Source organism: Nicotiana tabacum, chromosome 17 (assembly GCF_000715075.1).
Source record: "Nicotiana tabacum cultivar K326 chromosome 17, ASM71507v2, whole genome shotgun sequence".
Taxonomy (NCBI): domain Eukaryota; kingdom Viridiplantae; phylum Streptophyta; class Magnoliopsida; order Solanales; family Solanaceae; genus Nicotiana; species Nicotiana tabacum.
In genome coordinates, this window is record NC_134096.1 from 22,119,431 (window position 1) to 22,146,539 (window position 27,109).

Genomic DNA, 27,109 nt, shown 5'->3' on the forward strand with positions numbered 1-27,109 from the left:
CAATACGGTCCTACTGGAACTGTCAAAACACTTATCCGAGTCTGTTTACTCAAAATGTTGACCAAAGTCAACTCAGTTGAGTTTTAAAGCTCTATTTCACATTTTAATCCATTTTTCACATAAAAACTTTCCGAAAAATTTTACGGATTGCGCACGCAAGTCGAGGAGTGATAAATAGTGCTTTTCGAGGTCATAGAACACAGAATTAATTTTTTAAATTTAAAGATAACATTTTGGGTCATCACACTATATGACTAACTTGTGTCTTATTATCGAAAATATTAATTCGTCCACCAATTTTCAAGTGTACTCGGTATATTAATATTGCCCCCTCCCAGAATTTGTAAGAGAATAAAAAAGAAGGAATAAAAAAAAAAGGGAGAGCAACTAAATTAGAGCATAAAAAACGAAAAGTTTTTCGTCTATTTATTAGTTAGGCAAAATGGTCTAATATCCCACTAAATTGTGAAAACAGAATTGTTGGAGTCATACATCACAAATCTTGTACCTTAGATGACAAAAGTCCAGTAGCCAAAAGAATTACCAACTTAACTGAAACTATCACTAGCTTACACTCAAACTAAGTCCCACGGGACAATGCAAGAGGCGTAAATCAGAATTTAAATTTTATGAATTCTTATCGCGATCTAAAGTTAGTATACAACAATAATCGAATTTATAGTCAAGTATTATAGATATTTAATCAATTTTTTTTTTTTTATTATTATTATATAGGATTTGAATAAAAGATACTGGGTCAAGTGAACCCATAACTTACAAACTAGATCCGCCTCTATATCTCTTAACTGTTGAAACGCCATCTTCCGAAATGGTTTGGCAGCCCCTCCAAAATGATATATAGCGGAAACGGATAACAAAATGCGCAAAATTTCTTGAAAAGTCTCGTGTAGTATCTATGCAAAAGACAAGACACCTTCAGTATCAAACTGATGTCCATCAGCTGCAGATCATATGGCTATTCTACTAGTACTAGTAATAAGAATTAAAACAAAAAATGAGATAATGGTAAAAAGAATTAGACATCCCTCCAAAAAAGCAAAAAATAGAGAAAAAAGAAACAAAAACAGTTGCAGAAGTGTTATACTCTACTCTTTCCATGCTGGACAAAATAAGATTCATCTGCGTTGGCTAAACGATCTTGGAACATAGCCCACTCATTTGTACACCTCTCTCTTACCTACAATACAGATATTCATCCATTTTAACCTCCAGTACAACAACAACAACAATAAGTATGCCTCAGTCCCAAATTAAACAAATTGGGGTCGGCATTAATCAAGTTAAAGAACCTACAGAAGTTATCAATATAAATTTCAGGTGACAAAAGATATGCTTACCCCTTCCCAAGGAGCTTTACCATTTTCAGACTCACCCTGTAATCCAAAAGAAAAAATAATACAAAAGAAGTAGGAACATGCCAAAGAATGATTAAAAGAGCAACTTAAGTAGGATAAGTAATCAAGTACTTTATGATTCTACAACAAAAGACTTATGGCGGCCATGAATATACCAATTAATTTAGCTGGAATAAAACTTGCTGCAAAAACCTTTACTGGCATTAAGTTGTTTGCCATTGTATTGGGGGGTCAGTAAAGGTTTTACCAGCAATTATACGTGGTGCTTGTAAAGATCCCAATTATCGCCAGTTTTGTATCCCATAGAAAGAATGATGATATGGTTATAGTAACACAAATTTAGTCCAGGAAATACTAGCTCCCCCCTCCTTTGACACCCAAAAGCTCAAAAAGAAACAGTAATAACTACTTTTAAGAAAGAAAGGTGAGAACAGTTTCATGCACTAGGATATATAGTCACATATAGAGAAGCACAGCAACAACAACAACATACCCAGTATTATCCCACACCGTGGGATTTGGGGAGGGTAATGTGTATGCAGACTTTACTCTTACCTTGTGAGGATAGGGAGGTTATTTCCAATAGACCCTCGGCTCAGGAAAGCATAAGCAGCACATTAATGAAAATATAGACAAGAAGGGACAGTACCAAAAAGCCATATAAAATCAGAAAAAAAACAAGATAGTAAGGTGATCAACAATGAAAGAAAACAACACAAACCTACTACCAACAGAAAGCTAGACTGCGAGCCAATACTACTGTTATGAACACTCAAGACTACCTACTCTACTACCCTAATCATCGACCTCCATATATCCCTATCAAGGGTCATGTCCTCGGTCAGCTAAAGTTGCGTCATGTCTTGCCTAATCACCTCTCACCACCTCTTCTTTGGCCTACCTCTACGTCTCCGTAGGCCATCCAATGTCAACCTCTCACACCTCCTCACCAGAGCGCATGTGCTCCTTCTCCTCCTCACATGACCAAACCACCTAAGTCACGTTTTCCGCATCTTGTCCTCAATAGGGGGTCGCGCCCACCTTGTCGCGAATAACCCCATTTCTGATCTTATCTAACCCGGTGTGCCCGCACATCTATCTCAATATTCTCATTTGTGCTGCATTCATCTTCTGGACATGAGCGATCTTGACTGGCTAACACTCAACCCCATACAACATCGTTAGTCTGACCACCACTATGTAGAACTTACCCTTAAATTTCAGTGGCACCTTCTTGTCACACAAAACACCGGAAGCGAGTCTCCATCTCATCCATCTCGCCCCGATACGATGTGTGACATCTTCATCAATCTCCCCATCCCCTGAATAATCGACCCAATGTACTTAAAACTCCCTCTCCTAGGGATGACCTGCGAGTCCAGCCTCACCTCACCTTCCCCTCCTTGAGTCTCGCAACTGAACTTACACTCCACGTATTCTGTCTTAGTCCAAATAACTCTCTAAATGTTCATATAATTATATCCAAAGAAGCACTAGTTTCTCTCTTCTAGCTAATAATTTCTCTTCCTCATCCAGGATAGACATAAAGGAGATCTTCCTATCCCAGTGTAACGAAACGGAAGAAATAATTAGGTCCTTGTCTAAAGAGAGGTGTATCCAAGATATGAATTTGATGGATTTAGTTTGCAAAGGTTTTAGCACTGCATTCACTATACTTTTGATATTATTGGTTTAGTTTTTATATTTGTTGAAATTTTAATGATTTTTCATATATATATTTAAACTCTTTGGTGAAAATATTGGGTTCGGTTGAACCTGCAATACAAAGGTTGCATCCGCCATCGTCTCTGAGCTAGCCTCTTAGATAATGCTTCAAGCGATTACTCACGAGTTTTACAAATTATCGCATACATAACAAGAAAAAATCACAGGATTAGATTATTTTACAGATGCTTCAGATTGAAAGGAATGAAGATAAATGAAAGGAGAGGAATTTAAGAGATAAGGCTTTATATTTTTAAATAGTGGACGAGTTTTTAGGCAGTCAAGGATTAGGATGAAAGAACACATGCTTTTTCCGTCCAAAAGCGAGTGGAATCAGAGGGTAGGAGACTCCATTTGATGAAACTTTTTGTAACCATAAACAGGCCTGGGGATTGTGAACAAATAATTCATATTAAGCAATTCAAATGCGGAGCCGTGATTTGAAACTTATGGGCTCGGAATTCTAATCTTTTAAGTTATTGGGTTCTAAATTAATAATTTGTACATATTCAATGAATATTTTAAGGCAAACACATAGTTTGGACCAAAGCTACTGGCCGAACCCATAGCTTCTACTCTCTCTCCGCCCCAGTTAAGCATACTCATTTCTTTGTCTTTATTCCTAATGATTCCAAACAATAATAATATTCTCCGTTTTCCCTTTCCTTCCGTTCCTCTTCTCTCCTTTTTTGTTGCTTTCGCATGGTCTTCTTTTCCTTTTTCTCGATCAGAAACATCCATTAAGCTTTGGTGGTATTACACAGACTTGCCATAACACTAGTCCACATGAGCTCAACTGCTACAATCACCAACAAAAAGCTTGATCTTTATTATCTCAAGCACTTGGAAATTTCCAGGCGATTGAGTTCAACTTTTACATATTCGAGGATTGGGTGGCTGACTGAAGAATTCACAATCACAATATGAACTAGGTTGGGAAAGTAGCTAATGGGTCGTTGTTCATGGATTTGAGTTCTCATAAGATGGGCAGGAATCAAGAACTTCATAATCAGGGATTTCCGCATATATAAAAAAATTATTACTTATATCAATAAAATGTAGCTTTCTGGAAATGAACATTGACTGACCTGATTCCCTAGAGAAGGAACAAATTGATGCACAATCCACTGTGAATCAACAACACCAATTTTTTCATGAGCAGGCTGCACAAACCATGTTTAAAACAAATTAAAGTTTTGCCAAAGAGTCCATCATATCTCAAATAAGTCTAAGCTGAGAAGATAATTCTCAGTTGTATCAAATTTTTCAGTGTGCAGCTCTCCTTTTACCACTATTCTACTACAATTCAAGAATTTATCTGGAGGAACTAAGAAGTAATAACCTCTACACATCTTCTCAATGCGAAATCCAATCCCCATCCATGCACCAAATCATTCTATAATCAAATCGAGTAAAATAATCAGTATAAATAGCATATGAAATAATAGAAGACACTAGTGATCAGGGCAATTGCATCTTGAAAGGATTATAGTGAGTAAAAAACACATCGCTAGTTGACACATCTGATCCCAAGAGTAAGAACTACCTGAATCATATGCCAAACACATCGCCATGCTTCTCGAGAGAACACAGGAGCCATTATTTCCACAAAACTGAACAAGAAATCAGACCAATAAAATAAGATAAATCCTTTAAGGAATATACTAGGACTCAGAGGCTATTGCTTGAGTTTGATCAAGACACCCAGTTTCTCATTTGGAGCCATAATTGCTAAACAATGATCTGTTTTAGAACGTGTATGATTTTCCAAAAATAGAATATTTTGAGACTACTACTCGAGTGAGAGAGAGAGAGAGTACGCTGCACAAGGAGGCAAACGTTGATTGCTGCACCAGCCTGGTTTCTCATCTGTACTCCTGTTGATCAATCCACACAAAAATTTTACATGTCGATGAACATAAACTAGTTTATACAGGCATTCCATCCAAATTAATTGAAAATAGATTAAAATTTGAATCAGAGGAAGGATTCAGCAGAATGTACTTGTGAACTTCTCTATCATCCCTCCTCTTAGTCATCTGCCATGTCAATCCACTGTTGGGTTCAAGAGCAGGCTGAGAAATCTCGAGGCCATGTTTTTTAACTAGTCTAATATACCTGGCATATTCAGGCGGCCAAGATTAGTCCGAAACAACATATATAAAGAGAAAACACAGATGCTTTCACTTTTGAAAATGACGAACCAACTAAAACATCCAGGGAATAGCGCGTACTTTTCTGCATTGAAGTGCTCAACTCCAAGGTCTTCATCCCATATAAATATGTAATCATAGGAAGCTACTACATCAGGATGTAAAAATCTCTTTGCATACCACCTGATAAAGGAAAGAGAAAGACCAATATTAGATGGAAAAAATAAAAGAACACAAGTTATTATATCCAACAACTTCCTCAATTTCCGTTCAATTTATCATCTTAGTAGGACAAAATCAATGGATCCAAATATGCTAGTTAAAAGAGGCTACTGCCTAAATAGAACAAAGTTCTCGCATCACATTACTCTTTGATTGTTGCATCAGATAGATAAGACTTAGATTCCCAAAGCTAATACCTAAAATCAAAGTCTTACCATTTGGTCTGTTTCCTCACGCTGATGTGAATTGCTCGCTTGGACCACTCAAATTGATCCCATTCACTCGTTCGACCATCATAATGGAAAAGCAAAATTTGAAAATCCTCTGAAAACTAAATAAAGCATAGAAAATAAGACTAGTACATGGGATGCAATGTTAAGTAAAAGAGCTAAAGTTGTAAAGATATCCTTTTAATGGAATCACTTCATTTTTATTACCTTTGTAACAGCTGCATCAATGTTGTTCATTTGACTCAAACCAACAGTAAATGTCACCAAGTACTTTGGCTTATTTGTTAGATCCTGATAATTAAAATTTGTAAGATAACTGCACCTAAATAAAGCACCAGGAAGCAAAACATAAAGTATAAGTGACAAACTTTATGACAACCTTCAGGCTTTTCCTTTCTGTAAATACAGAAGTCCTAATGATGCATTCCATAACTCTTCGAAAGCATTACATATAGAATAGGTTATTGTCTCTTAAACTACTGCAAAGCTGGAAGCACATGTCGTTCATTAGAGAAGTAAAAACTTGAATGACAGCCTAGGGTTGCAGCTAAAGTCCTTGCCTTCAGCCTCACACTGCTAAATATATAATAAACAAGAAAATGAAACCAAAACTTACCCAGAAATCAATGTCGCTGATGTTTAATCCAAAAATTCATAACATAGACATGCAACGGAATCTTATAAAGGCAGGACGTTGAAGTATCCATTTTTTTTCCAGAAGTGACAAATGCAGGTATCATACACTATAATGAGCGGACATTCCTTTTCATTTTTTCTTTATTTTTTCAAAATCGGAGTTAACCAATGATTATTTGATATGTCTGCATCATACCTTACTTGGTTCACCCCACAACCTTCTCAAGTAAAAATCTGATTCAGAGACCACAATCCTTGGTGGCAATGACTCTGCACCACGGGGATTTGTTGGAACATATATCTAGAAAATCAAAAGCATTAATAATTTAGAGATGCTCTGATTCAACTATATAATTATCAAGACAGCTGAAACATATATTTTAACTCCTTTACATATGCAAAATAATCACGTAACCAGCAAGTATATAATCAAGTTTCTCATATGTCTCCAAGCAACTACCAAGCTTGTTATTGAACCAGTAACTAGAAAAAGTTAGGATACTTCAGACTATGAGCTCTGCGTATAACCGTAAGAACGTCTCAATCACCACATGGTGCTTTTGAATTTTATGATGTTACTATATCCAGTTGTCCATACATGGATGTTCAAGTCTCTAATTCCAGAATAAAGAGACTCTCAACGGAGTACCTGATCTAACGAGATGTAAGAAGAATGTCTTAATACCAACTAGTTGATATCGTTCCTATGGACCCTTAAATTCCATAATGTTCTATTCTAAGCTGAGTTTGCATCATTGTAAGGTTTTTGCGAAAATTTCCTTTTTGAGACTTAACTTGTTCCCTTTTATCACATTCAATCATCATATTATAGCAACTAGATCTGGTGCATATGGGGAATCTACACAGAATGTAGTCAAACCATCTCAAATGGAAGTATTTGCACTATCAGTGACAATTTTTAATATTATCCCATCTTGTATGACCGCGTATGCATCTGACTATTTTCATTTCTACCAAATACACCTTGTAAGTGTGTTCGGATTTATGTCCACATAACTTGATGGTTTTACAATCGTTATATTGAACTTGACTTTGCTTGTATCTTCTTAGCATAGAACTCCTTCACATCTTTTTTCTAACTTTATGTTAAATCTTTATCTGTCATTGCCATTCTCTTAAAAAACTAATCTAGGTATTTGAATTGTCTGTATCTATCCAACATAATCCATCTAATCTCATATCAACTTTATTGTTTGATGAGGCTTACTTACAATGCATTAATTTGTCTACCTCTATTTTTCTAAATTTTTTACTCTCTCGAGTGTTTCTCAATAATTCCGACTCTTATCTGACTCACTGACTGATATTATTAATTAACATAATATCAGTTGCAAATAGCATGCACCATTGAACTTCTTACCACATTCTGTATATTATTGATTCGCTCATATATAACTACTGAAAAACTAGTACGAGCGTGAGGCAGCTCTATGGAGTAAACCCACTATTATGGGGGAACTCGTATGTATTTCCCCCATGATCGCTTCTTCATTCATATCTTCTATGGAATTTATATATTTGTGATGCATTGGTTTCTTCTCAAGCATCCAGAACAAAAAAAATTATTGGCATGCTATGATATGATTTATCTAGTTGAGTGTATAACATGCATAAATTCAATTTGATTCTCTATCACCACTATACTCTATCAGTCTTCCAAAAGTTTCATCATATGGCTCGTCATATTAATACCATGAAAGCTCCCTCCATTTTTAATATCTCCTTCGTTCTTATATGTGGGAACCAAGATATTTGCTTCTCCACTCAATTGACATATTTCCACTCCTTAATATAACATTGAAATGATTGTTTATCATACTACGCCGAAGTCTCTAAAGCACTTTTAAACCTCTACAGGGATATCATCTGGACAGAGGAAAATGGAGACTGAATAACTATAAGAAACTCTACTGTTGAGATCCAACAACCGCCATAAAAGCAGGCTTTAACCATTTACAATACTCACAACTTGTTCTCTTGCAAATTTTTTCATTTTCAAATAAAGAATTCTCATGCATTTATGTCTGTGGACATTGAAACTATTCCAGTAAATAAAGTTACAATAGACGAGAACATCTAAGCTATTAGCACGGTTCTTCACGCGGCAGTCGAGCACAAGCTAAAAGCAAATTTTATCAAATCCTATCCAAAAATTAGACTACAAAATTGATTGGGCTCTGATAATGGTAATGTTTATCACTTTTTATTTTCCCACTAGGGCACTACTCAAGCTAGGCAGATAGGCGAGGAACGCCTTCTCTGGGAAACAGTTTCTCGTCTGCAACTTTTATATGATGCTAATTATTTTCAACCTCCAAACTAATCATGTTCAAAATAAATGGGCTATGTGAAACCGATGGTTCTCTCAGGCACTTTCAAGAAAAAGATTAAACCAGACTGGATGTAATTTAACTGCTATGCTAAGGCCTTAGTGGTAAGCATACAAATTACTCCATGTATGATAATTTTGTTACTCTATATATTGTTACAGGATAAGTTTTATAATAAATCTTTGCAGTTGGCACCAACCCTAACATCACATCTTTTCCTTAGAATAATTAATCAAGAAAGGTTCGATGCACCTACCTTTGCATTCAATTTTACCAAGATTTGGCTCAAAACTAACCAGCTTTGATTACAGACAGGGAACCCAACATTCACTACCGCAAACTTCAATTGCAAAACAGGAGCAGAATGGCCTAAATGAAATCAGCAATTTGCCAAAAAACTCATAAAACTTTGTAGTGGCCCAATAACACAAATATGTGCATCTTGTTGAGCCAGGTTTACTTCAAAGAGTTGTTTTAAAAAAGACTATGTAGATAACTAGATACCAGGTCCAGGACTGGCATGAAAAAAGCACAAAATACAACATTTTTTCTAGACACCAGAAAGGGACATTCAGAACATGCAGGAAATAATGAAAGTAGATTTTTATCGACATAATGATAGATACACATTTAAGAAGTAGTATTAGCATAATCGATCCATTTGGCTGTCTGAATTTGTTGCTATGGAAATTCACAAGTGTTCAATATTCAACAGCATAAGGCATAAAGATGTCGATTCAAAGAGTTATCCGTGGATTTTGCTGGCCAAATTAACACCAGTTGTTTCTTACTGGAATACCAAAATTTTGTTTTGCTAGATAAGTCGTAATGAGATTCCATCACATGATTATACAAGTGAATCAACATAGGGAAGTTGAAGGTGAGAATAATGTAAAGGATCCAAGTGAAATACATACCTTTGGATTTACAAGATTCTCTGGAAAAAAGCGTTCAATTGAAGGTCTACGATGGTCATCACCAAAGGCTACATCAATAGATGACATAAGACTTGAAGGTAAAGTAATCTGCAAAAGACACCAAAAATTACGAGGAATGATAAAAGTTTCTTAATTAACATCAGAGCAAATATGGAAAGATTGGGCTAATTACCTTTGTTAGAGAAACATATGGAGATGAAATGCCAATAAAATATCCAAAAACCATTCCCATGATTGTAGTTATAACAAGTCTGCCTCTATCGTTCGATCTTCTGAAAGCCCCACTGAATTAGAAGAAAGAAGACAAAGAAGGTAATTCTAAGGTATATGCATCGACATAAGCTTCAGTTCCAAACAAAATATTTGGTGAAATTGATTCAAGTATAAATATTGTCCACAAACCTGCGATATAAGGTTCCCATTGTGATAAAAGTTGCTCAACACAAAGGTTAGCAGTAATAACCAAAAACCAATTCTTTGAGCAACCTCAGCATCCTCCACTTTCTAAGAAAGTAATCTTGACATTCCTGAAAGATGAATCCTATTAATCATGGCGTCAATGTGAGAGTGTTCACATCTTTAACCTCGCAGTTTAATGAATAAAACATAATGGAGGCAAATAGATCCATACAAGCGATACCAAGTGATTGAGATTTATACTTACATTAGGTCCAGGTTTTGCTAGGAGTTTTTTAAGTCTGATCTGTTTTGAGATTTGTATGCCCGGTAGGAAATATAGAAAACTTCTAGTGTTAAAGAACCCCAAATTATTGAGTATTGCGGTGAAATGGATCCAAAAGGAGTGCAATAGATCATTCAATCAGCTACACCTGCTTCTCAGTCCAAAACTAATTGAGGTCGGCTGTATGAATCATCTGACTCGTTTCACTCTATATTTGAGCTCATTTCATCCCAATATCAGTTTTCTTTAAGAAACTAGAGCTCCCTAAACACTCATCCAATAAGACTGCTATTGAATATCAGACATAATGCAATTCAAGCTAGGATTTTCCTAATTTCTGGACAAACAGGTAAACGGATATTAATTATTTGTCTTTTAAAGTTTTTGCACACCCTTAAGAAGAACATTTATTAGGATTAATTATAAGAGTATTTATTTGTCTAAACTACCTTTTATCCTCACTGATTGACACGCCACTAACTGGGGCAATAATGGTGAATTTAGAAAAAAGTAACATATGCTTTCGAAATCTGTAAAAAAATTGGAACAAATTCATTTGCCAAAACGACTTATAATCCCCACATTATAACTTGTTCACTAACCGAACAAGCCCTATTTGGATTCAATATCATTTGTGCAATTGGCCATGTAAAAACTAGGAAAAATATAACAGAAATTGAACTGTTGAGAATGCATAGAAAACTCGGTAGAGAAAGAATCGTCATTTTCAACAGTAGTGAAGAAAGATCAGAGTTTTCATGAATTTACCGAATTTTTCAGGTGAGAGAAGGGATCTTTCCTTAGAGATCGGTATAGACGTTTGGCTTTTTTGAAATGTTAAAACTTTGAAACTGAAAGTACGTAAATTTCTTGCCATTATGGAACTCCATGCCACATAAATACTACTCAGTATATTGGTGTAAGATATATTAATTTACACTGAAATATTCAAGGTAATTCTGACCAAGAACAAATATATTGGTTAGTAACATTAGTGTAAATTTTTATCGTGACAGATATATTTACTACATTAAAATGGTGGAAAACTAAGAGAAACTTTTCCTGTGTGATACCCGATAGAATACAACAACAATCCTGTATAATCCCACTAGTGGGGTCTGAGGAGGATAGTGTGTACGCAGACCTTACCGCCTACGCTGGGATAAAGAGGCTGTTTCCAATAGAAACTTGGCATTCTTTTTTCCAAGAACTCTCCACATTACCCCATACCCTGGGGTAGAGAGGTTGTTTCCAATAGAAACTTGGCATTCTTAGAACTCTCCACCTTGCTGTTTGGGTGACTCGAACTCACAAGCTTCTTGGTTAGAAGTGGAGGGTGCTTACCATCGTAGCAACCCGCCTTGTCACATAGAATGATTTTATGAATAGAAATACTTGAACTAAATTTTGTGACTAGAATAATACTTAAACAATTTGGCCAATAGATTTCATCGGAAGTACGAATTTGGCCACTAGATTTCAATTCCCTACTCACACAGCTCACCCAAATTAGTTTAAGTATATCTGTGCAATAAATTAGTACTAAATAAAAATATCAAGGCTAGCATTGGCAAACTGGCCAATAGATTTCATCGGAAGTACGAATTTGGCCACTAGATTTCAATTCCCTACTCACACAGCTCACCCAAATTAGTTTAAGTATATCTGTGCAATAAATTAGTACTAAATAAAAATATCAAGGCTAGCATTGGCAAACTGGCAGGTCGGGTAAGACACGGGCGGGTCAAAAACAGATTATGCAAGAACATATAAAATATCTGACATGCCCATATTTAATATGAATAGAAAATTGGTTAATCGGCAAATAATATGGATACTAGCTCATACTATGTGTAGACACTGAAATTTTAGCAGATCAATATAAATCCTAAATTCAAGAAGACTCTTGAAATATTAGGAGTCTATTAAGGTTACTTGGTGGCTACTCCACACAAATCTTAATTCATGCCTATAAATAAGGCTACATATGTCCTTCAAAGACAATCTCAGAAATTTTATAAACTCCCGAAATATACACAATGAGATCAAATATACAATCTCCGAAATTCCATTAAAATCTTGGAATATTCATTAAGAGATTAAAGGCATGTCAAATATGTCTTGCTTAAAGTTCTAGCAACACTCAAGATCCAAATGGAGTGTTGCTCCATGCTTCTTGATCATCAAATACATCAAGGAGATGCATATCATCCTACGTTCGAGAAATACGCCGTTAAGACCCTCGAATTACGAATAACAAATGGGAGGGAAGAATAAAGGGATAAACAGAGTTGTAACCCGCAATGTTTATCAATAAAATCCTTTTTTCTTTATAATTGTTTGTGATTGCAGTTTTATTTTTCTACATAAATTTATTGCAAACACTATGCATGGCTTCTTGAACATGATCACTTTTGAGAATTTCTACTCTCCCAAATTTGAGGAACCCCAATTTTAAGTCTTTGCAAATGTAAAAGTTAAATCCATTAGTTATCCTTTAAGTATCCATTTTTAAAGTAGATAATATGGATCTTATCCATATTTCACCCATTTTTAAAAAATTAATTATCCAACTCATCTTTTAGTAGATAATATGGATGGATAATTATTATTTATCCATTTTGTTGTCACTAATCACGACCATACGCGTCCATAATCACTTACAAATTAATGAATAGGTGTCCATAATCACTTGCAAATATAGAGATTTATTAGTAGAATATAGTCGGAGTAGATCTAGGATTTCAAAAAGATACATGTACTATAGCGAAGATATTCATCATTTAAATTTGACGGGGTTCTTACAATTGAACCAATCACATTTTTAAAACTATAGGTTCAATATACTATTTTATTATTAATTTTTACACTATATATATATATATATATATATATATATATATATATATATATATATATATATATATATATATATATATATATATATATATTCGAAAATTTTATGATCAGTTGAACTCATTGACTATATGCTGCATCCTCTACTATTACTTATAGATATAGATATTTGGTTTAATTATATAAAACTAGTAATTTTATCTCCACTTTGAACCGTCATGAAAGACCTCACTAAACTTAAGAAATACTCTTTTGATACTCAGAAATCAGAATATTAGTGTCATGTCATACCCCCAAAACTGAGATGGAACTTGATTGGCACCGGATCGGAACTAGCTACCCGTCCAGCAAATCCTGGATTAAGATGTACTAAGAATCATACTAACTATAGAATGCATGCATACTAATACTATGCTAAGTCATGAGGCGCTAAAGAGTTCTGTATATAAAACTGTCTTTAGCGCGTTCCCCGGAATGCTAATAAAAGATTGAATACAAATAGAAAGGATCCCCATTGAAAAAAGAGGCAAAAGTAAGCTGGATTTTAAAATGAAGGGTAATTTATTGCTTTACCTCTTTTTTTAATCTGCACTTACTTTTTCAATTAATTGATGTGCTAATTAAGTAAAACGTTTAAGGAAAGATAAAAATAATTTAGACAAATACCCTTATAGTTGAGGTTTTTAAAATTTTAAGATTATTTAAAGCCTTAAAAGAAAGATAATATAGACTTGAGAGAGTAATATAGTAAAGTGAACACATTCTTAGACTCTTAGAGTCTCAAGCAGGAGCATTTTCATCTATACCCAGTTTTGGAGTCATAATTAAACTTATACCCATTTTGCACAAAACTTTACAAGTCTACTCACTTTAGCCTCAACTCCAGACTTATCGGGTCTGAAATTATAAAAAAATTAATTTAAAGTGCAATGCACTTAAAACTAATTAAGTCTAAAGTGGAAAAAAATGCACTTAGAGATGCACATAAGATCAAATAGGTGTGAAGTGTAATAAATATTTTTATGCACTTAAGGTCAAATAGGTCTGAAGTGAAAAAAATTGTACTTTAGATGCACTTAAGGCCAAATATGTCTGAAGTGCAACTAATGTTTTTCATGCATTTAAGGCCAAATAGGTCTAAAGTGAAAAAATTTCACTTCAGATGCACTTAAGACCAAATAAGTCTAAAGTGCAACCAATGTTTTCATGCACTTAAGGCCAAATAGGTCTGAAGTGAAAACACTGCACTTCATATACACTTAAAGCCAAATAGGTGCGAAGTGCAACTAATATTTTCATGCACCTAAGGCCACGTAGGTCTGAAGTGTAAATTGCCCAAAAATAGAAATTTGTTTTCCTAATTTCAACAATCCGATATACGATTTAACACCTAAATCTACTCCAAATGAGCTCAAATTTGAAACATAACCTCAGAATATCATCAAAAACAAACCCCAATCATTAATTTGTCAAAATAATAATAAATCTAATAAATCTATTTTATAATTAAGAAGAAGAAAAGAAGAAACTCTACGCAGTAGTAAAAAAATAAAGCACCACAGCAGCTCACCACTGTAAAATATCATAAACTACTTTAAAATATGCTCACAAATACCATATGAATTCATTGTCACCTTTATTTTCACAACAAAAGAGAAGAAGAAGAAGAAGAAGAAGAAGAAGAAGAAGAAGAAGAAGAAGATGATGATGATGATGATGAGGAGGAGGAGGAGGAGGAGGAGGAAGGAGAAGAAGAAGATAAAGAAAAAAAAAGAGGAGGAGAAAAAGGTGAGAAGATATCTAAACTTTGGGTACTAATTAAAGAAAATTTAAAAAGTGAATAAATAGGGGCGACCAAATAGTACACTCGGGTGCTATTTTTGCTGTCAGAGTATGCCACGCAAAATTATGATATGCTATTAGCATAATGAGTTATTAATCTAGTATACAGAATTATCAGGGGGGCACTAATCGCGACTCTAGGAATCCTTTTACACGTGGATAGTAAATTGCATGTAAGTGGTCTTCCAAACTTTGTCAAGCCATTTTCCGTTCCCAAGATCACTCAGTACTAGCCAAAGAATATATTCTCAACAATTTCAAGTACTTGGTGTATACTGTCAAAATCGAGCTCGCTTACGTATGATAGGTCAGGTTCGAAACATGACAATAAGGACTGAAAATCGATCCTAAGTTTCACCGGGCTAGAACCCGGGGTTAGAACTCCCGCCTTCGAGAATATCGAGGTCGTGATCCCGGAATCGATCATAATCCCAAACTAGCTCGAAGAAATATTGTTAGCATAACAGAAGACCTAAATATCCGTAATCGGTCAGATATTGCGGCGGGAATCTCGACACGTATCAATGAGGAACTGGCAATCGGCAAATCAAGAGATTTTTTAAATTTTATGGAATTGTACCTAAAGTAGGACTACTCTTTTATATAAAGGGGATCTAATAATTTATTTAGCACATTGTAACATACATTCCAAAGCAATACATTATTATTTTTCTCTTTAAGCTCTTGTTCTTCTGTATCGTGATACCGATCAAAGTGCATCTGGCTCAAGGGTGGCTAACCTTCCGAGATTGAAACTTGCCAATTTGTGTGGTTTGAATTTACTTTATCATTGTTTATTTCAATTGCAACTTAATTTATCACTTTGTATCAAGTTAATCCGCGTATCTTTAAAACCACATACAAATTCAATTGTTATACGATTTTGAAGGTAAATAGTTTGGCGCCCGCCGTGGGGCTAAGGATAATAGTGGTTATTTGATACAAATTTTCCAAACACATACTACTTTACATTTATTCTTTGAAGTGTTAAATCTCAAAATGTTAAACTCTCAATCAGCACCCCTACATCTTGACAATGAACCTGGCCATCGCGGTGAAAATAACAACATAGTGCCCAGTGACGAGGTACCGCCCGTTGATCCCATCAGAATGCGGTCGCGAACCCGATTGACGCTAATTCACATGTGGCTATCAATGAAAACCTACCTACCAGTCCCGATAATAGCGTTCGTGATGGAACCCGATCGGCTGCTCAAAATACACAAAACATTGGAGGAGACAGGATCAATTTACGAATGATCTCTGAAATGTTACAGGCTCAACAGGCGGCGATAACTCAGTTATAGAACCAAAACCACGCACTAAGCAGAATTGAACCTGATCCATCACGGGAAGTCACCCGCAAGGATGAACTGGTCGCAGAGAGGTCGAATGAAAACGAATCGGGGACTAACCCCGAGATCATAAAGATGCTCGAGGAACTGACAAAATGGGTAGAATCAAGGGAGAAGAAAATCGAAGCTAATGACAAAAAGGTGGAAAACTACAATTCCAAGGTCGACCAAATCCCAGGCGCATCGCCGATATTGAAAGGCTTGGATTCCAAGAAGTTCGTGCAAAAACCTTTTCCTCCGAGCGTGGATCCAAAGCCAATCCCTAAGAATTTCTGCATGCCCAAGATTCCTAAGTACAATAGAACGACCGACCCAAATAAGTATGTTACCTCCTACACATGTGCCATCAAAAGGAATGACTTGGAGGATGATGAGATCGTGTCTGTCTTGTTGAAAACATTCGGAGAGACCCTGTTTAAAGGAGCTATTATATGGTATCATAACTTACCTTTTAATTCTATCGACTCATTTACTATGCTTACAAATTCTTTCATGAAAGCACACGTCGGGGCTATCAAGGTAGAAACCAGGAAGTCGGACATTTTCAAAGTAAAATAGAAGGATAATGAGATGCTCACAGAGTTCGTTTCTCGATTTCAAATAGAACGGATGGACCTGCCACCGGTCGCTGATGATTGGTCCGTTCAGGCTTTCACCCAAGGACTCAACATTCGGAGGTCGTTGGCTTCACATTAATTGAAACAAAATTTGATAGAATATCCGGTTGTCACTTGGGCCAATGTCCATAACTGGTATCAATCAAAAATCAGGGTCGAAGATAATCAGCTTGGAGCCTCTTCCGGGTCCGTGTATCCCGTCAGAACCATCAACAGAGTCAAGAGAGACATCGATCGTGAACCGAGATCAAACAGGGTTCGGTATCAGCCGTACAATGGGGACCGAAGAAGCAGTGAGTCCAGACGGAACTTTATGAGAAACGAAAGGAGAAGTGATCGAGGTTAGATCAACTGGGACTCATGAGCAATAATAGCTTCGACAGGCCCGTTGGGCCTAAAGAAGCGCCAAGATTATCGGAGTACAACTTTAACGTCGATGTCACTGCTATCATATCTGCCACCGGACGTATCAAAGATACCAAGTGGCCTAGACCTTTATAGTCTGACCCATCCCAAAGGGATCCCAACCTAATATAAAAATATCACGGCACTCATGGACACAGAATAGAAGATTGCCTACAATTCAGTAAAGAGGTGGCCCGACTGTTCAACAACGGGCATCTCCGAGAATTCCTAAGTGATCGAGCCAAGAACCACTTCAGGAACAGGGATTCTAATAATCAAACCGAGTAGGAAGAGCCTCATCACGTCATTAACATGATCATTAGTGGAGTCGACATTTCCCAGGGTCCGATGCTGAAGCGCACCAAAATATCCATCATAAGAAAAAAAATGAACCCGGGATTACGTATCAAAAGGAACCTTGTCTTTCAACGACGAAGACATTGAATGGATCATGCAGCCCCACAACGATGAACTGGTAATATCGGTACTCATAAATAAATCTCGAATTAAGTGTGTGTTAGTTGATCCAGGTAGCTCAGCCAAATCATCAGATCAAGGATCGTGGAACAACTCGGCCTACAAGATCAGAACGTACCAGCACTCCAAGTCCTGAACGGGTTCAACATGGAATGCGAGACCACTAAAGGGGAGATAATATTACCGGTGAACATCGTCGGAACCGTACAGGAGACCATGGATTCACAACATGAGGGCAATACCCTCGACACTGCACCAGGTGCTGAAATTCCCAACACCCAGAGGAGCCAAAATGGTTTATGGGGAACAACCGACCGCCAAGGCGATGTTCGCGGTTGATGAGGTGATCCCGGCATCCACACTCTCAACAACGGAGGATCAAATATGGTGCCAAATAGAAATCACCTATACCAACCTAACCCGGATCGAAGGAATGATGGGTAGATGAGGACAACGACTACGGAGTCCCCAGATCTTTCATAGTTCTCGACGATTTCGATGACACAAAATCAACGGTCGAGGAAATGGAACAAGTCATACTAACCGAACACTTGCCTGATCGAAAGGTATACCCGGGCACGAGGTTAAGCCCTTAGTTCAAGAAAAACCTCATTCAATTTCTTATAGCTAACAAAGATTGTTTCGCTTGGTCCCACCTTGATATGACAGGGATCCCACCGGAGTTAACCACTCACAAGCTAAGCGTGGACCCAAAGTACCACCCGGTCAAGCAGAAGGGGAGACCCCAGTCTTAGGTCACACATGCTTTCATCAAGGACGGGGTATCTAAACTCCTTAAAATAGGGTCCATTCGGGAGGTTAAATACCCGGATTGGTTAGCAAACGGGGATAAATTAAGAATGTGTGGACTATAAGGATTTGAATAAGGTATGTCCCAAGGACTCCTTCCCTTTGCCCAACATCGATCGTATGATCGATGCCACGGCCAGCCACAAGATCCTCAGTTTTTTCGATTCCTACTCCAGGTACAACCAAATATGGATGAACCCGGGTGATCAGGAAAAAACCTCATTCATCACTAAGTATGGCACGTACTGCTATAACGTGATGTCGTTCGAATTAAAAAATACCGGTGCCACTTACCAACGCCTAGTAAACCGAATGTTCGAGGAACAAATAGGAAAATCAATGGAGGTTTACATTGACGATATGTTGGTAAAGTCCCTACGAGCAGAGGACCATTTAAAACATTTGCAGGAAACCTTCAGCATACTGAAGAAATACAATATGAAGTTGAGCCCAGAGAAGTGTGCATTCGGAGTTGGATCAGGTAAATTCCTCGAATTCATGGTATCCAATCGGGGAATCGAGATCAATCCCGACAAGATCAAAGCCATCAAATATATCACAGTTGTGGACAACGTGAAGGTCGTGCAAGATTAATCGGATGCATAGCCACCCTGTGGCGATTCATCTTGAGGTCTTTCGATAAGAGCCACCGATTTTTATCACTATTAAAGAAGAAGAATAACTTATCATGGACCCTGGAGTGCCAACGAGCCTTAGAGGAACTCAAGTGGTATCTATCAAGCTCATCACCGCTTCACACGCCGAAGACAAATGAACAACTATACCTGTACTTGGCTGTATCAGAGATAGCAGCAAGTGGAATCCTGGTCCAAGAAGAGCAAGGTACATAATTTCCTATTTACTATGTTAGCAGGATTCTAGGTGAGGACGAAACTAGGTACCCCCACCTAGAAATATTGGCGCCCGCTTTGCTAAGCGCCTCTAGGAAGCTAAAACCATATTTTCAATGTCATCTTATATGTGTCGTGACTACTTTTCCATTGAGAAATATAATTCATAAACCTGAGCTCTCACGACGATTGGCCAAATGGGCCATGAAAATCAGTGGGTACGATATTGAATATCGACCCTGGACCGCCATTAAATCTCAAATTTTGGCAGACTTCGTGGATGACTTTACGCCGGCCCTAATACCCGAGGTCGAAAGAGAGTTGTTTGTGACTCGGGGACTTCTTCGTGGATCTGGACCCTCTTTACGGACGATGCCTCGAATGCACAAGTGTCCGGACTTGGCATTGTATTGAAGCCACCAACAGGCAATGTAGTTAAATAATCTATTAGGACTGTAAAATTGACTAACAACGAGGTATGAGACCATGATTGCAAGTCTTGAACTAGCCAAAAGCTTGGGGGTGGAGGTAATCGAAGCTAAGTGCGACTCCCTCCTTGTGGTGAACCAATTTCATGGAACGTTCGAGGTAAGAGAGGAACGAATGCAAATGTACCTGGATAAATTGCAGGTAATATTACATCGATTCAAGGAGTGGAATCTACAACACGTACCTCGGGATAAAAAAAGTGAGGTCGATGCCCTTGCTAACCTAGTGTCGGCAATCGAGGACGATGAGTTCAACTTGGGGGTGGTCGTACAACTCATGAGATCGGTGGTGGAAGAAGTCCCCGCCGATAAACTCAACTAGCCTGATTTGGGAATGGATAAACAAATATATAGAATATATGAAGACCGGAAAACTTCCCTCAGATCCAAAAGAATCGAGGGCCCTACGTACGAAGGCAGCCTAGTTTAGCTTGTCCAAAGACGGGACCCTGTTCAGAAGAACATTCGATGGCCCATTCGCAATATGTCTAGAACCAGGAGATACTGAGTACGTTCTGAGGGAAATTCACAAAGGCACCTACAAAAATCATTCAGGCGTCGAATCATTAGTTCGAAAGGTAATCAGAGTCGGCTACTACTGGATCGACATGGAAAAGGACGCGAAGGAGTTTATACGAAAATGTGATGAATGTCAACGGCATGCTCCGATGATTCATTGTAGCTCCCAAACGCACACGCAAGTATACGTGGTCGACAAGTAATATAGGATTGTAAGTCCAGATATCGTACCCACAAGGACTTGTGATTAACTATTCACTAAATTAAACTAAGACAATTAACCTATTCAAGCAAATCCTAACGTATAAATATTTAACTAAAATTAATCTAGAGTAACAAATTAAGAGATTAAAGAAAATAACGACAAGCTTAAAGACGAATTCAATGTGAGTGAATATTCTAGAACTATGGGTTAGCTAATAATCCCGTTGAATTTTCCACTTAAATTGTCTAATTAATTTATCTGATTTATTGGTTGACATGGTTAATATTGCTCGTAGTCTTCTCCCGAAGTACTGCTCGCCTATTCAAGCTAATCTAACGTATATATTCCTATGGAATTAGAATTAACAAGAACGCATTAATAATTCCTGTATAGTAACCAAGCAAGGCGATTAGGTATATTCCTATCCTAACCGCAAATCTGCCCACTTCAGAGTTAAGATCTTGCTCAAGGTACAATAACAATACAACATCTGTCTGGAACACAAGTTAGGCAGGAAAATGTAAATAATTCTGATGGAGATTTTGTATGATGCGGATCGTAACATGGGATGCAGCTTACCGTAAAGTCCACACAATAGTCGTGCCTTTGCGCCCAAAATTCCACCAAAAATATATATACTCGCACAATAAGTGCAGAAGTGTAGCATGAGTACGTAAATCAACGCGTACCCAGTAAGTATTTAGCCTAACCCCGGAGAAGTAGTGACGAGGGATCGACATCGATACTTACTTGTGGTCCAGTAAATCAATTATAGTAGAAAGCAAACAAGTATGAGGTATGGTAAACAAACAGTGTAAACAAATATAGGTACGTGGTACGATCCTCCTCTGAGCAGTAAACGCAAGCTCTCAATTATAGGCTACCTCCTCAATCGGAGTGTGTGTGTATATATATATATATATATCGTTACAACTCAAATCAGGAAAAACTCACGGATACGCTGGCTTCTTGTCATATATTACGCATTATTCTGCCAAGGCGAACGAACTGATCCCATAATAGTGTTTCATGAAATTTTTTAGGCGAACGGCCCGATCCCATAAGAGTATGAGACTGTCGAGGCGAACGACCTGATCCTATAAGAGTATTTTATAGAAATGTCGATGTGAACGGCCCGATCCCATAAGAGTATTTTGTAGAAATACAGAGGCAAATGGCTTGATCCCATAAGAATGTGGTACAATATCCTGCCGAGGCGAACGGCTTGAACCCATAAGAATGTGTCACATAATCCTGCCGAGGCGAACAACCCGATCCCATTAGAATAAGAAGCGTTAACGGTTTCTTGGCCCCAGTCACGAATATACATGTGAGTTATGAAATTTAAAGAAACTTTTCAATGAAAACGCACAATGCGAGAGAAATTCGTAAGGGAAGCACAATTATTCCACGGCTAATTAAGTAGCTTGTCAAATCTTTACAATAATGAGTCTATCACTCTACGTAATCCTAGTTTCAGGGCGTAACGCGAAATCAAGTAACTAAGCAGGCAAGAGTAGCTCAACTAGTACAAATAAAGCATGGTGTGAATCCTAGTCTACCCGGACATAATCAGGGATTCTAGCATGCGCACGGACACTCGTCACCTTATACGTGCGCAACTCCCACAACATGTAGCATATAACAAGAATAACATCTACGGGGTAATTTCTCCCTCACATGGTTAGACATGAGGCTTACTTTGCTTCGAAGTTCCACAACCGGCTTTAACGCCTCTCTAACACCTCCAACCGATGCATGTCAATCCAAAACTAGTCAAACAATATGCAAATCAATCAAAATATACCCCAATGCATATAATTTAACAATTTATAATGATCCCCAACTCCGCTCGAAAAGTGAATAAAGTAAACCCTCGCACTCACATGCCCGAATTCCGAAATTTTCCAAGATAAACATTACCCATAACATTACGAACTCAAATATATAATTTATTCCTAATTCCATTTCCAAAATCGTGGTCAAAATCTAAAATTATCAATTTTAGGTTTCCTACCAAAATCCCACAATTTCCACCCATTTCCATGTTTAAATCTGTATGGAATCCATGCATTTAACTTACAATAGGTGGGAGTAACTTACCTCATGTTGCTCGATAAAAATCGTCTCAAAATAGCTCCCCAAATTCGGCCATCCAAGTGAAAGAATGAGAGAAATGAGTGTTAAGTCTCGATTTAATACACCCATCTGCCTAGCGATATTTTGCATCTGCGGACACATAGCCACTTCTGCGGCTCCGCGCCTGCAGAAATATCCATCGCAGGTATGGTTCCCTCTAAACCCAGGCAAATCCGCTTCTGCGAACAACTTTCATTCATGTGTGACCGCTTCTGCGGTCAACCCTCACTCCTGCACACTAGCACATGCGGAGCCCTTCCGCTTATGCGACTCCAGCTTGCCCAGCTCGATTCTGCTTCTACGGAAAATTCTCCGCATCTGTGGACTCGCAGATGCGGAAATATCGTTGCATCTACGGCTATCCTAGCTCCAGTCTAAATGTCGCTTCTGCGACCAAAGTTTCGCACCTACGGTCAAATATCTCGCAGGTGCGATTACACCAGAAGCCTTAAGCTTCATAATTTATTTAAGTCCAAAATTCGATCCGATTCCAATGTGATTCGCACCCGGGGGGCCCCGGGACCCCAACCAACCATACCAATACATCCTAAAGCATGATACATACTTATTCCAAGCCTTAAATTATACCAAATAACATCAAAACTATGAATCAACGATCGAAACCTTTCTTTAAACTTTCAAACTTTAAAACTTTATCGAACGCATCCGAATTATTCTTAAACATCCCGGAGTGACGCCAAATTTTACGCACAAGTCATAAATCACAATACAAACCTATTCCAAGGCTCGGAACCCCATACGGACATCGATAACACCAAAATTCACTTCAAATCAAACTTCAAAAATTCTTAAAGTTTCAAAATGCCAACTTTCCATAATAAGCGTCGAAATGCTCCCGGACCACCCGATATTCAACCCGAACATACGCCCAAGTACAAAATTATCATACAAATATATTGTAACCTTCAAATCCCAATTCCGAGGTTGTTTACTCAAAAGTCAAACCTTGGTCAACTCTTCCAACCTAAAGCTTACGAATTGAGAATTTTTCCTTCCGAAACAACTCTGAACTTCCCGAAAATCAATTCTGACCACACGTACAAGTCATGATACATGAAGTGAAGCTACTCAAGGCCTCAAACCGACGAATGACTCACTATAGATCATAATGACCGGTCGGGTCGTTACAGTATTCCTACATGACCACCAAGCTATGGCCGGTTGGGCCATAATAATTTACATAACCAATGAGTTTAGCCAAGTCGGCCTATGTATGTTCTAGTTTATGTCGAACGATCATGAGTTACAAAGTGGTTTGCTCGGGCCAGTACGGCACCGGGTGCCAACCTATCACATGTTTGACCTGAAAATTTTTGTCTAAAATATATACTATGGAGTCGTTATTACTTTATCTACTATATGTATTTTACTTTTTTCCACGTGATTTCTGCGGAAAGAAAACAAGCTAGTTCTTTTTTTTTTCTTGGTGGCTTACAAGTCATTTTCAAGTGATTATTTCTTGATAGTGACAGACTTATCATTTCCTATGTTCTACAGATGATAAACTATAGTATCTGAAGCCTACATGAGATTTTTTTACAAGTGAAATTTTTAGGCAGTCATGCATTTATCACCGAGCTACGGCCGGTTGGGCAGCTACGATCGATCGTACAGTTAGCACTGATCAGTTGGGCAGTCATGTTACGATATGGATAATAGTCCCAAAGAGAGGCATTAAATATATAAATATAATTAGTATGCGTATCATGGCCCTCAATGGCACTTTTGAGATTCAAGTTGATTTTTATAACTGTCATTGATGTTGTTTTATTGTTATGTTTCAGTTCTGCCTTAGATACTCGGTACATTATTCGTACTGATGTCTTTTTTGTTGTGGACTTTGCACTTATGCTTGCAAGTGTAGGTAATCAGTTTGACGGGCCCTCATAGCAGACATAGTGGTTAGAATTTAACGAATGATTGGTAAGGCTTCACTTCATTCGAAGTGCAACCGAGTCTCTAAGTCACGGTGTCAGAGTTTTGCTAAAGACTTATGGGTAGACTGGGACCATGTTCCGTCCATGTTTTGGTGTCAGATACTCATAGAGGCTTTGTAGACACATGTTCATTATGTATAGTATGCCAGTGGCCTGGTCGGCCCTCTTTTATGTTTCCTTCTGGGTTGTTCAGTGTCGATACTCATAGTAGCCTCCTCGGCCCGTACATATAGATATGTTTTGAGTATAACGCATTATGGCCACGTTGGCCCATGATAGTTTATAAAAAGAATGAGTTTAGCCAATTCGGACTATGTATGTTCTAGTTTACGTCGAACAATCATGAGTTACATAGTGGTTTGCTCGGACCAGTACGACACTGGGTGCCAACCTGTCACATGTTAGACCTGAAATTTTTGGTCTAAAATATATACTATGGAGTCGTTACTACTTTATATTCTATATGTATTTTACTTTTTTCACATGATATCTTGATGTGCGGCTATAATTCCATATTTTAGTACATTATCTACCTGACATTTTATGTGCTTTAATGTTAAACTACACTTTATTTGCGCGTAATGGAGTCTATTTTATGTGTAGGTACATCGGAGATGAAAGTAGAGAAAAAGGAATATTTAAAGTCTAAAGCATGCTCGAAAATAGTTGAAAAGAAGAGAGAAAGAAGTGAGCAGCGGAAAAATGAGGAAGCTGGCGAAGCGAACTATTGAGCTCGCGTTAGAGCTGGCGAGGCGAGCCTTTGAGTTTGCGTGGGAGCAGGCGATGCGAGGGATAAGGCGAGGGTGAGCTCGCGTGGAGACAGGTATCGCGTGGTTTGAGGCGAGTTTCATCTCGCGTTTTACTTCACGAGGCACGGTCTGAGGCGAGCCTGATCCGGATTTTGAAGGCTTATTTCGTCTCCTTGTTTGACTTGGACTTGGGCTATGTCATTTAGGTCTTTTCCTACACATATAAATAGACATTAAACACCACTTTTAAAGGGGTTGTGGGACAGGAGGCAAGAATAGTTTGTGGAACACCAGTTGGGAGATAGAATCATCGATTTCTACATCCTTTCATCTTTACTTTGTAATTTAGTTATGCAACATATTTGGGATATTGTTACTATGAGTATGAGTAGCTAAAATCCTAATCTAGGGTTTTGATGGAACCTATTGGAGGATGATTTTCCTGTTACGTTAATATAGATTTGTTGTAGTATTTTCTCTATTTGTTCAACTACGTTATTATTATGGTTGGTTGAAGAGCTCTCAATCGACTGTGCCTATTTAGTATGTATTACTCAGAAGAGAGTACATATTTATGTAGTTTTTGAACAACATCACTCCTGACGTATATGAGGGATCAATACGGGGGGTTTAAAGGTGGGATTAGGAATAACGAAACCTTGGTGTGATCCGAGTGAGCCGTACTTAGTGCCAACTAGCGTAATTCGAAAGAATATGTCTAGTAAATTGTGGTAGTTACTCGGGAGAGAATTACAACACTTAGAGTGCTCATGATTGGTAGAGAAAACTTAAGCACATTTATAGGAAACGTAGAGGAAAGGATTCCGACAATAGGGGAAATCATAACTTTAGATCATTTCAATTCTTGTCTACAACCTATTCGTAGTTAGTTATTAATTACTAAATCTTCATTACATGATATTTAGCTAGTAAACATCCAATTTGTTATTTTAATATTTCTGAATATTGATTACGTGAATTTGTGCGAGTCTAGTAGCTGTGTTTAATAGGTTAATTTCCTGTGGGATTCGACTCCGGACTTGTTAACCGGAATATATTTGTGACGACCGCTTAGTCCTTTTTATAACGCAAAGTTGGGCGTGATCAAATTTTGGCGTTGTTGTCGGGGTACTAACGGTGTTATTAATTGCAGCTAAAAGAAGTGCTAGAATTCTTAGTGTAGTCAATTTTCTTCATTTTAAACTAAATACATTAAAATTCTAACGTTTGTAGTCTTGGGTGTTACATGTGCATGCCTAGAAACTCCTCAAGAACTAGTGAATTGTTTGAAGCATTATCAAATATTGAGAAAGTTTTCAAAGCACTGAATCGTGTAAACAAGAAGGACAAACAGCAACAGAACTCAACAGAATGAATTGAACCAGACATGGATTACGTAATAGAAAATCCAAACAATAGAAATAATGTGAATGACCCGAACAATCAGGGTGTGGCACCTCTTGTGCCAGAAGCAGCATTGTATGATTGGGCATAACCTACCGCCGAAAATCTGGAAACCTCAATT

General features: G+C 37.6%; 1 protein-coding gene across 5 annotated transcripts in view; it reads right to left on the reverse strand.

Annotated features, from left to right (window-relative positions):
- Positions 1 to 543: 543 nt before the first annotated feature.
- LOC107816339 (uncharacterized) overlaps positions 544 to 27,109 on the reverse strand; it is a 34,627-nt gene continuing 8,061 nt past the window's right edge. Inside the window, exons 1-16 of one of the 5 annotated variants that reach the window (XM_016642035.2) lie at positions 11,082 to 11,277; positions 10,034 to 10,158; positions 9,804 to 9,915; positions 9,611 to 9,718; positions 6,539 to 6,643; positions 5,914 to 5,997; positions 5,692 to 5,807; positions 5,336 to 5,437; positions 5,106 to 5,219; positions 4,922 to 4,978; positions 4,648 to 4,714; positions 4,444 to 4,497; positions 4,190 to 4,264; positions 1,359 to 1,394; positions 1,106 to 1,198; positions 548 to 914 (exon numbers count right to left, since the gene is read on the reverse strand). In XM_016642035.2, the coding sequence (XP_016497521.2) occupies positions 690 to 914; positions 1,106 to 1,198; positions 1,359 to 1,394; positions 4,190 to 4,264; positions 4,444 to 4,497; positions 4,648 to 4,714; positions 4,922 to 4,978; positions 5,106 to 5,219; positions 5,336 to 5,437; positions 5,692 to 5,807; positions 5,914 to 5,997; positions 6,539 to 6,643; positions 9,611 to 9,718; positions 9,804 to 9,915; positions 10,034 to 10,053 (1,368 nt within the window). In that variant the 5' untranslated portion in view covers positions 10,054 to 10,158; positions 11,082 to 11,277 and the 3' untranslated portion in view covers positions 548 to 689. The other 4 variants (XM_016642036.2, XM_075234098.1, XM_016642037.2 and 1 more) reach the window with 4 other exon arrangements.